This window comes from Trichomycterus rosablanca, chromosome 2, assembly GCF_030014385.1.
Source record: "Trichomycterus rosablanca isolate fTriRos1 chromosome 2, fTriRos1.hap1, whole genome shotgun sequence".
Classification (NCBI taxonomy): Eukaryota; Metazoa; Chordata; class Actinopteri; order Siluriformes; family Trichomycteridae; genus Trichomycterus; species Trichomycterus rosablanca.
In genome coordinates this window covers 1627649-1642171 of record NC_085989.1, presented here as the reverse complement: position 1 = coordinate 1642171, position 14523 = coordinate 1627649, and the positions used below count along the sequence as shown (strand labels likewise).

The window sequence follows — 14523 nt, the reverse complement described above, 5'->3', positions numbered from 1 at the left end:
GGGGGGCCGGGAGGGGGTCCAGGGTCGCGCCGCACCGTTTCACATGTACGGGAGGTAAGAGCTGGTCTCTGACGCACGTCTTCCCCCTCCGCCGGGACTCCAGCTCGACTCTTGACAGAGCGCCAGTGTTTTCTTGGCCCGGCTGGTTATTTTCAGCCGTCGGACTCTTAAGAGCTTCTGTGAAAAAGTGGAGAACGTGGGCAGAACGAATCACATAATGAGACGTGTTTACCGGAGCCTGGCGAGCTAGAGAACGTCTGGATGTTCTTCTGAGAAACTCACAACTCACCACGATTCCTAGAAAGTCGTTTTTTTTGTTTTCTTTTGAGCATCTGTGGGTCGATTTAACCGCGAATTGTCTTTGTTATAAATGTTGTGAGTATTTGGACCTGAGCGTGAGCTTGCTAGACAAAATAGAGCGACCTCTGTGTGACTTTGAAGTATTGGTGTGGGAATTTGGGCCCAAGGGTTGAGGTCAGGGATCTGTGCAGTTTCAGGCCACTGGAGTTCCTTTAAACCGAGCTTGCTTTGTGCAACTGTTGTGTCTGAAACATGAATTAAGAAATTAGAAGGGGCGTCCGTATACTTTTGTCCGTATGGTGAACGTGCAAACCCCATCCTACATTCTGAGACTGAAGTGTTTCGGCCACACCTACTAACGTGGCTTCCAATTTTGTGGAACGAGTCCCCATTCAGACACGACATTTGGTGCACAAAGCCCAGACCTCAACACCACTGCTGTTTTGACTGTTTTGAATGGGCATAAGTTCCCACAGACACACTCTAAAATCTTGTGGAAATCTTTCTATAATAATAGAGGCTGTTATAAGAGGCAGCTTCATACGAATGCCCGTAATTGTAGAAAGAAACGAAGACAACAGGCTTAACTCCAGAAAGCGAGTAGGTCGGTACCTATAGAGGCGTCTGGCAGTGTTGAGTGCCGGACCGTGTGTCCTGTTCTTTACCGTGTTTATTTTTATTCCCAGGGCTCCGGTGTTGGTGGCGTTGGCTCTCATCGAAAGTGGGATGAAGTACGAAGACGCCATCCAGTTCATCAGACAGTACGTAGCGCCGAGACACTTCCTGTATTAGCATGCTGCTTTTTAACGTGTGTTCACTGCGAGCGCTTCATCCTGGTTGCGGTGGGTATAGCGGGGCAGCGATTTTACGAATTCACTCAAAGCTAGCATTATCTAACTGAGGTTCCAGGGACTTTGACCAGCTGCACCGGTACAGCTGCTACACAAAGCATTTGATCCAATAGCATGTGCTAACGGCCGGCAGGCACCTACACAGACCTATATATGATTGGCTTGTCCGAGGGAGGGAGGGTCATTAGGATTCCTCATACCTGCTGCAATTACGACCTCTGCTGGCTGATCCATGGTGCTACACAGACAGGTGACTCTCTGTGCGCTATATGGGTCTCCATATGAACACGCCCGGGGCAGGTGAAAAGAAGCGGTGGATAATGCGCACGTGTCGGAGGGGGCGTGTGTTAGTCACGGCTCTCCTCGGTCAGGAGTGGAGGTCTGCAGCAGTACAGGGGAAATACGATCGGGGAATAAGATCGGGCTGGTCGACATGCTGATGCAAAGCTTGCTTGACTGGGGACAGTGTCATCTGTGGCACAACTTTATAGATTGTGGTGTTTCCAGGGTGCTTCAGGCCTTTTGCCTAATGAATCGCACCCACCGTGACCCTGACCAGGGCTAAGCCGTGGTATAAGTGAACAGACAGTGAATCAAGTGAGGGTTTGAGTTTCTTTCCAGTCTTGGCCAAGAGACGACTGTTCCACGTGCACTCAAACAGACACCGTCTAAATACTTGTGGAAAGGCTTTTCATAAGAGCGTAGCTGTTATAGCCTCAAAGTATGGGGCAGAGGGGTGAACTGTCCCCCCTAATGACCCTGTAAATTAGTGCACCGGACACACCGAGACCCGCACCAGGATGAAACGTTTAGCGAACGCGAATGAACGCTAGTTTCCGCTGACGTTTTGCTAACCGCGTTTCCTTTTCCAGGAAGCGACGCGGCGCCATCAACAGCAAACAGCTGACGTACCTGGAGAAGTACCGACCCAAGCAGCGGCTGCGCTACAAGCACCCGCATTTCTTCAAGAGCAAGTGCTGCGTCATGTGACTCCGGACCGTCCAATGAACCGCTCCCTGAACTCGGACTATCAGAGCAGAGACTGATCCGGACTGACCGAATTCCTGCCGGTGTCTGAACCTCCTCACGCTGCCACCAAAGGTGCCACACGGTACCCGGAAGATGACCGCTAACGTAGATGTAGCAGCAGGCCAGTGGGCAGCTACACTCCGTAACGATGGCGTGGTCAGACCGTGAGACCATTGTGTCCTTCGGGGTTCGTTTTGTATCCGTGCGGACTCGTACGTGGGAACTGGATATGACTTTGCAGCTTCGAAAGCGCCGTTTGTCGTCCTACGTGTACCTGCCAGTCTGCCTCTTCCGTCCTAGCTGCTTATAGCGAGCCATGCTAATTCACCCTCTTCAAAGCTAAATGATGCTATTTCTATGTTTGCAACGTGTGAATCAGTAATAAGCTAGTGCGCCTTCGTCTGGGCGTCGGAAGAACGATCCGAACCAATGAATCCTCCACCAATTGGCAATGTGTACTCGCTGGATCCCGGCCAGCACAAGCAGCAGTCCTGAAATTGGGCATGAAGGGATTCTTTATGCAGTTTGGTTGCTTTAGGGTGTCCCGTCTCTTGCTAATACATGTTAAAGGGCTGTTAGCTTCACACTGAGCTAAGCTAAAGGAGCCCATGCGCTCTGTGGAGACGGCGAGTGATGTTGTTGTTCCCTGCTGACCTGACATCAGTTTTCCCGTAGCTAAAATGCTACGTTGTCATTCCATCGTTAGTTGACTAGCAGTCCCGACCTCACGCTCCAGGGTTCTAGCCTGACCTTGATGTTCTGATGGAGACTCAGGTCTGAGTTATTTAGCCGTATTTACTTTCCCCCCGAGATGCTTCCATGTTTTGTGGACGCAGAAGGACCAAGAGGCGCTGCAAAAGGGCTCGTCTGATTTATCGATACACTACATGGTCATGGACTCTCTGGATTCCGGCCAGCACAAGCAGCAATCGTGATTCTTCATGCAGTTTGGTCGGTTTGGTCAAAAGTATGTGGGCGCCCCTCCTAACGAGTGAGTTCAGGTGCATAAAATCAACGATATAAAGTTCATTATATGCTGCCAGTATCCATGGTTCCACAAGTTTAGCGTGGAGGAACTCTAGCGGCCTCCACTGATCCCTGGTCAGATCCCTGGCTAACTTTTGGGTGGTTATCACTGTATCGATGCTCATGCTTTAGAAACAGAGTCAGTAAGTGGGTGTCAACATACTTTTGGCCAGTGTACTCGATCAAACTTTGCAGCTTCTAGAAATATTGAATGTTCATTAAGAATAAAAGATGTTTTCATGATCTTTATATCAAGTGTTTATATTGTTCATGTTCAATCTGGTTTACATAAACAGTTTACACACACCAGTAAAGGAATCACTGCAGTCCTTAAACAGCCCTGATAATAATAATATTAATAATAAAATAATAATAATTATAATTATAACAATAATAAAATAATAATTATTATAATTTAATAATAATAATAATATTAATAATAATGATAATGATAATAATATTAATAATAAAAATTGTATTAATAAAATAATAATAATAATAATAAGATAATAATAATAAGTTATTAATAATAATTAAATAATAATAATAATAACTACAATAATAATAACATAATAATATAATAATTGTAACAATAACAATGATAATAACTACAACAAAACAACAACAATAATAATAATTAAAATATAATAATACTACAAAAAACAATAATAAGAATGAAAATAATATAAAAATATAATAATAGTATTATTAATAATAATATAACAATATAATAACAAATAATAATAAAAATAATAATAATAAAAAAATAATAAAAATAACAGCAATAAAAATACCAAAAAGAATATAACAAAAAATAATAATAATAAAACAAATAAGAAAAATACAATAACATTAATTATAATAATAATAATGAAAATAATAATAATATAAGAACAACAATTATAATGATAATAAAAATAATATAACGATAACAAAATTATAATAATTAAAATAAAAAAACTAATAATAAAACAATAATAGTAATACAAAAACAACAACAATAATAATAACAATAATGATAATATTTAACAGTGTTTATGAATCACTGATTGTGGTTTACTGTAATGTGAGTGACTGAATGATGTGAGTAAACGTGTGACTCACAGTTACATCATCACTCACCACCTCATCAGTTCATCCTCTCATCAGTGTAGATGTGAAAGTGCTGCCACCTGCCTGCAGGAAAGAACAACTGCACACGAACCGGGGCACATTTTTAATGCACTTAAAAACTGAGTTCCTGCTATCAGCCAGTCTTAACTAAACCCTCGATGTGAATGAACGACAAGATCTGGAAATGGCTGGAAATAAAGTTAGAATAAAAACTGTATTTGGTAAGATTTTGGGTTCTATATAAGAGAGATAGAGAGTTTATCCTATTATGTAAAGAGTTTAATATGTTTTGTTTGTTTCTGTTATTTAGATGATAATATTTACATGAACACAAGAAATAACAACTACCCAAAGACCCAGAAATGTCCAGGTATGTATAATGTATTATTATTATTATTATTATTATTATTATTATTATTAGATGAAAAGACACAGACAGGGCAAATATGTTCCAGTTTAAATATTCACTCTTATACACTTTACGTCTTTAAATTCTAAATATTTATGAATGTATGAATGTGTGAAAAGTTTTGAACCACTATAATATAAATGTACGTCAATGTTACATAAACATAAATCTAATTCATGCTGAGTTCGACTGGTAGTGGCAGGTAGTGAAGGTGCAGTTTGAACTAGACTTCAAAGCATTCCCTTTGCCCCATCAAACATGCTTTAAAAGTGTACCTGAGACTCACATCCTGACGCACACTTCTTCTGTTTCATATAGCTGTTACAGGCTTTACAGTCTTTAGTTTAAAGCTTAGTCTATAGGTGACGTGGCAGCATTTTCTGGTTGTTCCCCTGTATGGTTCCTGTGGTGAGCGTTTGGGTCAGCCCCCCCCCCTCCCTCATGGCTTGGTCTTGGTTTGGGTTGCACCGGTGGACTGAGTAGCTGTGCTCTCAAGTGCTCTTTTGTTCCTTTTCCAATCGTCCCCTGTGTGTTCCATTTTTCCGACCGCCTGTCTCTTCTGGTTGTGTGTCATTACAGTCTCCCGCGGTTCTCAGTTTTAAGCGCTCACCCCGCCGTGAAAGGTTCATGGAGGCACAAATCATTTTGGACTGGTGCACCGTATGGCATGCCTTTAGACTGTTAATAAGCAAGGTAGGGGAGAGAGGCCGGCAGTTTGTGTTCCTATAGCCTAAGCAAAACTCCTAAAATGAAGCACAGGGGTGCTAACACGTCCAAAATTTGCACACAGGAATTAAAGCAAAGCAAAATATTGTTGAGATAAAATCGTGGCTGGAGGAAGAACAGTCGAGGTGGAAGATAAATGGCATGCATGGTAGTTTTGGGGTTTTGTAGCATTTCTGTCTGTTCGAGCTGTTACCGTTATTGTTAATGTGGACAAAATGTTCACTGCATATTTCTCACATCTCTGACCACACTGGGTTTAAAGCCGAAGAAAGAAAACCAACTTCCTCCAAAACAACAGTGAAGTTCCTCCTGGTGTTTCTTGGTGTCCTTTCGATTGGTGCTTCAATTGCACTTTGTGTTTTGGGCTTCCTGTGTGAGTATCACTCATCATCATCATCTCTTGTATAACAGATTTTGCAGTGTGTTATGAACTGATTTTATTTTTCACCCAAATCCAACAGATCACAGTCAGTCCGTCTCGTTTAATGAATTAAGCGAGCGGTTTGCTAACGCTACAGCTGAACTGAAACTGCAGGACCTCAAAACCACCGGTGAGAGATTCAAACCATTTCATTTTGTACGTGGGTTTAAAATACACCAAAGCCACAGTTTTAAAACTCTTTTAATAATGTCATGCACTGTAGATTGTGAAATAATTCCATAATTCCTTGCAACTGATCACTACAATGAGGCTCTTTGGTAGCCCATCATAGCATCACCTTTAACCTATTTACCTGTTTACCTGAGTTCCAGATTCCAAAACAGGTTGTTTTGAACCATTCCACAAACTTTACAGTCTTATTTTGCCCCTGTCCAAACTTTTTTTGGAACGTGTTACAGGCATCAATTTAGAAATTATCATATACACAATATGAACCAAAATATCAGGTATCAAGTATCAAGGGCGTTGTTATCTAATTTAATGTGTTTTAGCCACAACAGTTGCTAACAAGTGTAATAAATCAATTATATAAAGAACAGTTGTAGCTTAGTGGTTAAAATGCTGCACTAGTAATCAAAAGGTCGCTGGTTCAAGCCCCACCACTGCTAGGTTGCCACTGTTGGGCCCTTGAGCAAGGCCCTTAACCCTCAATTGCTTAGACAGTATACTGTCAGAGTACTGTTAGTCACTTTGGATAAATGCTAAAAATTTAAATGTAAAGGAAATTATATGCATCCAACTTTGCAGCAACAGTTTAGGGAAGGACATTTCCTTTTCCAGTACGACCGCACCCCTGACCACAGCCCCACTCAGCAGCCCTGGAATGAACCTGAACATCAACCCCAGCACCCAGCCATACAAATGCTGTCATCTTTTGAATGAATGGGCACAAATTACCACACACAGATGCACTTTAAAGTCTTGTGGCTGTTGTTCTAGCTAAAAAGATCACACAGACGTCACTCTGTTTTAACTCTGTTTTAACTCTGTTTTAACACTGTTTTAACACAGTTTGGTTTTGAAATAGGATGTCCAGCATGTGGTCAGGTGTCCCATTTAATGCCATATAATTTATTCATGAAAATCAATAAAATGTCAGCGTTCTTGCTCGTCTGTATTAGCATTTGATATTGAACACTGAACATGCTGGTGAATTTCCTGTGTGATTTTTCTTCTAGTTTCACAAAAGCAAGAGGAAGCGTGCACGCTGTCAAAGCTGAAGTTTCAACGACTGCGTCAGTGCCTCCACCAACAGAACGGTAACACTTTTAATTTCATTTCCTCCCATTAATAAAAAACACCCATGTTTTTAAGTGGAGCGGTACGAGTCCTTTGTGTCTGGAGTTTGCATGTTCTCCCCAGGTCTGTGTTGGTTTTCTTCTAAAAGTCCAAAACATACAATCAAGCAAATTGGAGTTACTAAAATTGCCCTTGTGTGTACCCTGTGATGGACTGTGGACCTGTCCGGGCTATTTTTAACTTTCGCTCAGTGAATTGTACCCACCACGAACCTAAATAGGATAAGACTAGAATAAGAGGATAAGAATGAATGCATAAATGAGTTAACAGTGAATTTTATTTTTGATATATTTGATATATTTGTCTATTTAGTATGTTTATACTGTATTGTATACATTATGTTCATTTATATTGTCTCTTCTTTAAGAAATAATAATAATAATAATAATTATGATAATAATTATAATAATAATAATAAAAATAATAATAATACAATAATAGTAATAATAATAATGATAAAATAATAATAATAATAATAATAATAAAATAATATTGACAATAATACTATTAATAATGATAATAATAATAATAATAAATAATGATAATAATAATATAATAATAAAATAATAATAATAATAATATTTTAATAATGAAAATAATAATAATATTAATAATAATAATATTAATAATAATATTAAAAACATTTTAAACCCAAGGTCACTTTACATATGTGAGATGAAGGTTAGGCAACAAAACACTTAGGATCAAGGAGTAAGGAAATACTGAGAGAAAAAGCTTTTTTTTTAGCTTATTGTTAAAAGTAGAAAGTGAAGAGCAGAAGTGGACAGTTTGTGGTTATGCGTTTCACAGCTTTGGTGCAATGACACTGAATAATCTGCCACCGACAGAAACCAATCTGAATTTTGGAACAGATAAGAGACCACAGAGAAAAAGGAGGGGTGTAAAAGTTCTGACGATGGAGGGATTTGTGTGTTAGCAGTAGAACTTTAAATTGAATACGAAGTGAGGCGGGTGGTCAGTTTTACATCATGTTTTACACTTTGGTTACATTCATGACAGGACAGGTCGTTACTCTTTACACAAGATTCATTAGTTCACGTTTTTGGACTGTGAGAGAAAACCGGAGCTTCCGGAGGAAACCCGCACAGACACGGGGAGAACATGCAAACTCCACACACTCCGCCGTACTGCCTTACGAGTGTGTGTAAACCTTTGATTTAACCAACAGCAGACAGGAGCTGTGAGCTGTGTGATGATGGGTGGACGTTCCTTGGGTTGAAGTGCTACTTCTTCTCCACTGACAAACTGACCTGGACGGAGAGTCGAGACTCCTGTGTTGAGAAAGGAGGCCACCTAGTGATCATAACCAGCCAAGCGGAACAGGTGATCGTCATACAATATATGGCCAAAATATGTAGACACCCCTCCTAACGATTTGGTTCAGGTGTTTCCGCCTGTATATTGTACCGTAGTTTGTATTGCAGTTAAGCCTAGCGGTTAGAGCACTGGACTAGTAGACAGAAGGTCGCTGGTTCAAGCCCCACCACTGCCAGTTTGCTGCTCTTGGGCCCTCGACAAAGGCTCTTAACCCTCAGTAGCACTGTGTACTGTCACACTACTGTAATTCTATGCTGAAAATGTAAATGTATTGCACTCAATTATTCTATACTAATTATACCATAAAGTGAGCAAAAAGGAGAAAGAGATTCAACTTTGTGCCAGCAGTATTACAAATGCTTGTGGCCTAATGGACACAAATTCCTACATACACATTCCAAAGCCTTTACAGTAGGAGTAAAGGTTGTTATATCTGCAAGGAAGGTGGGCTGAAACAAGGTGTACATCAAGCTCTTGGTCATTTGGTGCCATACAGTGTACTTCTTATTTATTTTAGACATTTTTAGATCATTGATATTAATAATAAATAATGAAGATCATTTTATTTATTAGAATTTTCTTGCTTCACAAATTAATGAGCTTCACTGGTTGGGTCTGAATGATCTGGAGACAGAGGGAAAGTGGATGTGGGTGAACAACAAGACCTTGGATGAGATCGGTGTGCAGTAAGAGCTTTCTTCACTTTACATGTTTTACTGAAACGTTTGAGGATCTGAAGCTAGAAAATAATTTAGCTGATAAGATACTTTTTTTTTTAATCTGTAAAGGTTCTGGTATAAGAGGTCAGATCAAGACAGAGAGCCTGATAACTGGAAAGGGGAGGACCCTTCTGGAGAGAACTGTGCTTGTATAAGACAACTGCAGGGAGCGAAACACTGGGTGGACGTTTCCTGCCTTCGGAAAGAAAAGTACATCTGTGAAAAGCAAATACAAATATAATAAACTATGGAGTGTGTGTGTGTGCGTGTGTGGACACCTGACTAATTACATTTATTAAACTATTTACATGTACATTATTAAATCAATCATGATTAATCATTAAATAACTGATGTCACTTTATTTTCTAAACTTTTAATCTTATATTTATGTGCTGCGTATTTTTATGTACTGTGTGTGGGGGTGCATGTATAGATACATGTATAGATGTACAGTATGTATATACTATTATATATTATATATAAAACATATACATTGTTTACTATACCTTATATTGTGTTATAACTTCATATTTGTATATCCCTGCCATACTGTTTTCTATATTTTGTATGGTTGTGCAATCTGTCTGTCTGTCTATCTATCTATCTATCTATCTATCTATCTATCTATCTATCTATCTATCTATCTATCTATCTATCTATCTATCTATCTATCTATCCGTCTGTCTGTCTGTCTGTCTGTCTGTCCATCTATCTGTCTGTCTATCTGTCTGCTTATTTAGCTGTCTGTCTGTCTATCTACCTTCCTACCTATCTATCTGTCTATTTATCTGTCTGTCTATCATTTTCATCACATCCTAAAGAAGGTCACACACTTGTTTTTTTGTACATGTAAAATTGTGTCTCTCATTAAAGCTCCGGATGAGACTTGAACTCTCTCTGTATCTGAGTGATCACTGTGTCTCCTGATATCAGTTTACCTGAATCTATCCACTGGGGTACGAGTCCACTGGGGTTTTACTTATAAAAATCGATAAATTTGGCTACTAAAACAGCATCCACATGATTTTCAGTCCTTCATGAAGGTGTTGGGTGGAGTCGAGCTCAGAGCCTCATAAAGGCCACAGAAGGAGCATGTGTACGAGTGTATGTAAACTTATGACTCTAACCGCATATGTACAGTATTTTTCATATTAATGTACCTGCTGCACTTCCTGAGGTATAAACACCAGGGTTTGTAGTATTTCCTGTCAGTCGACTCTGAACCTTTGATGTGAATTAACTACAGAAACTTTCAGCTTCCAGAAATGGCAAAAAATACCAGAAATAATCAAACAGGTAAAAAAACTTTTGTTTCTGTATAAAATGTAAAAAGATTTGATTCATTGTAATTGTGTAATTAAAATAACTATTTTGCTTCTGTTACCTAGATGAAGATGTTTACGAGAACGCTATAAAACATGAAGAGGATCCAAAGAGGCAGAAAAGTGCAGGTACAATTTCATATTATTACTAAATAAACACTATTCTTATACTTCTGTTATTTAATCATTTAACCTTATATTTATGAATGTATTCTAAATGTAAACATAAACAATTTTAGATGTTAGTGCTGCATATTAATAAATAATCTTTTTAATGGTAAATGTGTTGCAAATTACCATCAACAGCTCTGCAACAGAGAACTACAATTATTACATTACATTACAATACATTATTATTATATTTTTATACTATTATTATTATTTTATACTGTTATTATTGTTTTATACTATTGTTATTATAATTTTATACTATTATTATATTATACTATTGTAAATATTTTATACTACAATTATTATGATATATTTCATTATTTTATACATTTATTATTATTTAATACTATTATTATTATTTTATACTATGATTATTTTATACTATTATTATTATTTTATACTATTATTATTTTACACTTATTATTTTATACTAGTATTATTATTTTATACTAGTATTATTTTATTGTATTATTATTTTATAATATGATTATTATTTAATACTTCTTGTTCTAGGCTAAGGAAGATGTAAATGTGAGATGGATCAGTGTAATGTTCTGTTTCTGACCATGCAAAAAGCAACAAAACATTTTTTAAGAAATTAAATTTTATACACTTTTATAAGATGTCTGTTATTTAAGAATCTTAGAAGTATTTATCATTTTTTGCTCTGTTCAGATTCACTGTATTCAGTAACACTGTGTGTGTGTGTGTTGAGCTTCAATCAAAAGCTTGCGGGTCGAAAAATGGCGTTGCTAAGCCCTTGTGTGTTGTGCACACGTGTACCTGTATATAATACATACAAATGTACTTCTATCTGAGGAACATGTTAAACTACGAGGATTCCTTTGCCGCTTGTGCCGGTGATTATAGCATTATAGAAAGCTGTACTTCGTTATCATTGTGTCATGACCTTATAGTTTCTTCTAGAGTTCCTACTGCAGGATGTACCAATGTCATGCTTAAGAATGTGTTATTAAGGCTTTATAAAGGGAAGGTATTCTTTTAATAACGTGTTACCCGATATACTTTTAAAACTGGTACGACTGATTTAGTTTCATATTAAAGGTTTTATTTTTTATATCTGTGACACAGTTGTTACTGTGGTAAATATTTACTGCTTATTTTTCCACATCTCTCACCACACTGGGTTAAAAACCGAAGAAAGAAAACCAGCTTCCTCTAAAACAACAGTGAAGTTCCTCCTGGTGTTCCTCGGTCTCCTTCTGATTGGTGCTTTAATTGCACTTTGTGTTCTGGGCTTTTGTTGTAAGTATCACTCTTCATCATCATCATCATCATCCTTGTCCTGCTCATCATCAGATCTCCCTGTGGTCAGATTAAAATGTGTTCTTGTGGGGTTTTCGGTGCACAAACTGCTTTTATTCAACCCATATCTGACCTCACTTTATGATCCAACAGATCACAATCAGTCCGCCTCGTTTGATGAATTTAGCGAGCGGTTTGCTAACGCTACAGCTGAACCGAAACTGCAAGAGCTCAAAACCACCGGTGAGAGATTCAAACCTTTTACCTTTTAGTTTTTCTTTCAGTAAGTTAAAAATATACCAGTCAGAACTGCTCTGAATTCAGTTGAAGTTGAAAAGTAATATTCTAGCAATAACTAGTATTTGTTTTGTAGTCTTAAGATTGTTTAAGTTAATGTATGTATGTTTTTGACCCAGATAGACAAAGTAGTATGTGTCCCTATTATTCAGACACATATTCAGAATAAGAGCCCAGGGTGCCCTCAGGACACCTGACCATAAGCTTGTTGGATATCCTATTCTAAACTGTTGGGCACTGGTACAAATTTTTTTGTTTTTGCTTCAGATGAGAAAAAATGTGATAGTGATAAAGTGATAAACTGGAAGTTCCAACAAGTCCATCAGTGTCTCTCTGTACAAAACGGTAAGCATGTTTCTAATATCTAATTAAAAAATCTGTAAATAAAGGGCCCATGTGGCGCAGCGGGATGTTCCGCTAGCACACCAGCCCCGAGATTCTGAGCTCCTCGGTTTGAAACTCGGCGTTGCCACTGGTCAGCTGGGTGCCATCTAGCGGGTATAATTGGCAGTGCCTGCAGCAGACACATCTCTACTAGGGTGGGATGACCAGACTAAGTGGGTGGAGTCTTCAAACGCTGTGTAAGGATCCTGATTAGCAGATAGAGAGGCGCCTGTGCAGAGTGCATGGGTGAAAAAGGGTTCAGCTAAGGGCTGTATGTGGGTCGGAGGAGATGTGAGCAGCAATATACCCACCTCGACTGCAATCGGATCCACCAGCAGCAGAGGACAGACTGACTACAATAAAATGAGAGAAAAATGAGAGAAAATGCAGAAATAAAACAGAAATCAGTAAATGTATGCTTTTAGCTAACACAGTGGTGCAGTGGGTAGCCCTGTCATCTCACAGCAAGAAGGGCATGGGTTCAATTGTGTTTCCATTGGGTGCTCCTGCTTTCTCCAACAAGTCTGGTAGCAGAGCTGACCAAGAGCAGGTTCATCTCTAAACGATGCAAATGAAACGCTGTAGCAGGACATTAACAGGAAAGTTCCCCTTAAAGCCTACACTGTGTCCCAGTAAAGAGGTTTTGTAAAGAAGAGTGACCCAAAATATGAAAGATCAATCTCCAGATCTGAAATAAAGTGTGGCACACGGTATTTAACACAACGTTAATCAAGACATGAACAATTTGAGTGAATATTGACTCATCAGAAGCTGGTTTGAGTTCATACATGTGTATTTATTCATCCCCAAAACTAAGAATGTCTGTAGTTCAAAGATTTTCACTGAAATGATGCAGCTCATGTGATTTTATTTGAGAAAAAAAAATTGAATTAGAAGCATTTTCACTTGTGGTCTCAGACTTTTGGCCACTACTTTATATTCCAAACCCGTATGACTTTACATGCTTCTGTTTCTGACAACAGCAACCAAGACTTGTGAACTGTGTGATGAAGGGTGGAGGTCTCTCGGGTTGAAGTGCTACTTCTTCTCCACCAATAATCTGAACTGGATGGCGAGTCAAGACTATTGCATCGAGAAAGGAGGCCACCTAGTGATCATAACCAGCCAAGCAGAGCAGGTGATCAGTATAAGTCACACACTCAATGACCAACATCTGCAGAACCAATTTTATGTTTCCAACGTGGTTTGAAACTCGAGTGGACTGCACATTAAATACGAGAAAATTCCTACAGACACACTCCAGATCCTGATCAGAACAGCCTAGTTGTTGTAGGCACAAAACGGGTGGGGCACAAAGCTTTACATTAATAACCACGGCCAGGTGTCAACATACTCTTCCACATGGATATTTCCACATTATTTATACATTTTTATTTTATTTTATTCATTAGAATTTTCTAGCTTCACATTTTAGAGTTCTTCACTGGATCGGTCTGAATGATTTGGAGACGGAGGGAAAATGGATGTGGGTGAACAACAAGACCTTGGATGAGACCGGTGTGAAGTAAGAGCTTCATTCACTTACTTTACATGATTTACTGGAACATTCAGCATTCAATTCAACTGATTAAATTAGTTTCTTTCTGTAAAGGTTCTGGTATACGAGGACAGATCAACCCAGTGAGCCTGATAACTGGAGAGAAGAGGACCCTTCTGGAGAGAACTGTGCTTGTATGGGGCATTTATTTGGTGCTGTAGGTGACTGGTTTGATATCACTTGTCGTAGAAAGCAAAAGTACATCTGTGAAAAACAAGTGTGAGATACAAATATAAGAAACTTGAACCATTTATTCAAATGTTCGAACCGGC

At 38.6% G+C, this 14523-nt stretch overlaps 2 protein-coding genes across 3 annotated transcripts in view; both read left to right on the top strand.

Annotated features, from left to right (window-relative positions):
• ptp4a3a (protein tyrosine phosphatase 4A3a) overlaps window positions 1-3455 on the top strand; it is a 19495-nt gene extending 16040 nt beyond the window's left edge. For both annotated transcript variants that reach the window (XM_062989283.1, XM_062989291.1), the window contains exons 5-6: window positions 987-1061; window positions 2024-3455. In XM_062989283.1, the coding sequence (XP_062845353.1) occupies window positions 987-1061; window positions 2024-2141 (193 nt within the window). In that variant the 3' untranslated portion in view covers window positions 2142-3455. The remainder of the gene's footprint in view (window positions 1-986; window positions 1062-2023) is intronic.
• Window positions 2329-14523, top strand: LOC134300852 (C-type lectin domain family 10 member A-like). The gene is made up of 10 exons (XM_062985292.1): window positions 2329-2392; window positions 5916-6005; window positions 7075-7155; window positions 10642-10704; window positions 12018-12077; window positions 12166-12255; window positions 12577-12654; window positions 13677-13831; window positions 14106-14218; window positions 14306-14523. Exons 1-10 carry the CDS (start codon window positions 2329-2331, stop codon window positions 14472-14474), a joined length of 963 nt encoding a protein of 320 aa, XP_062841362.1. The 3' UTR covers window positions 14475-14523.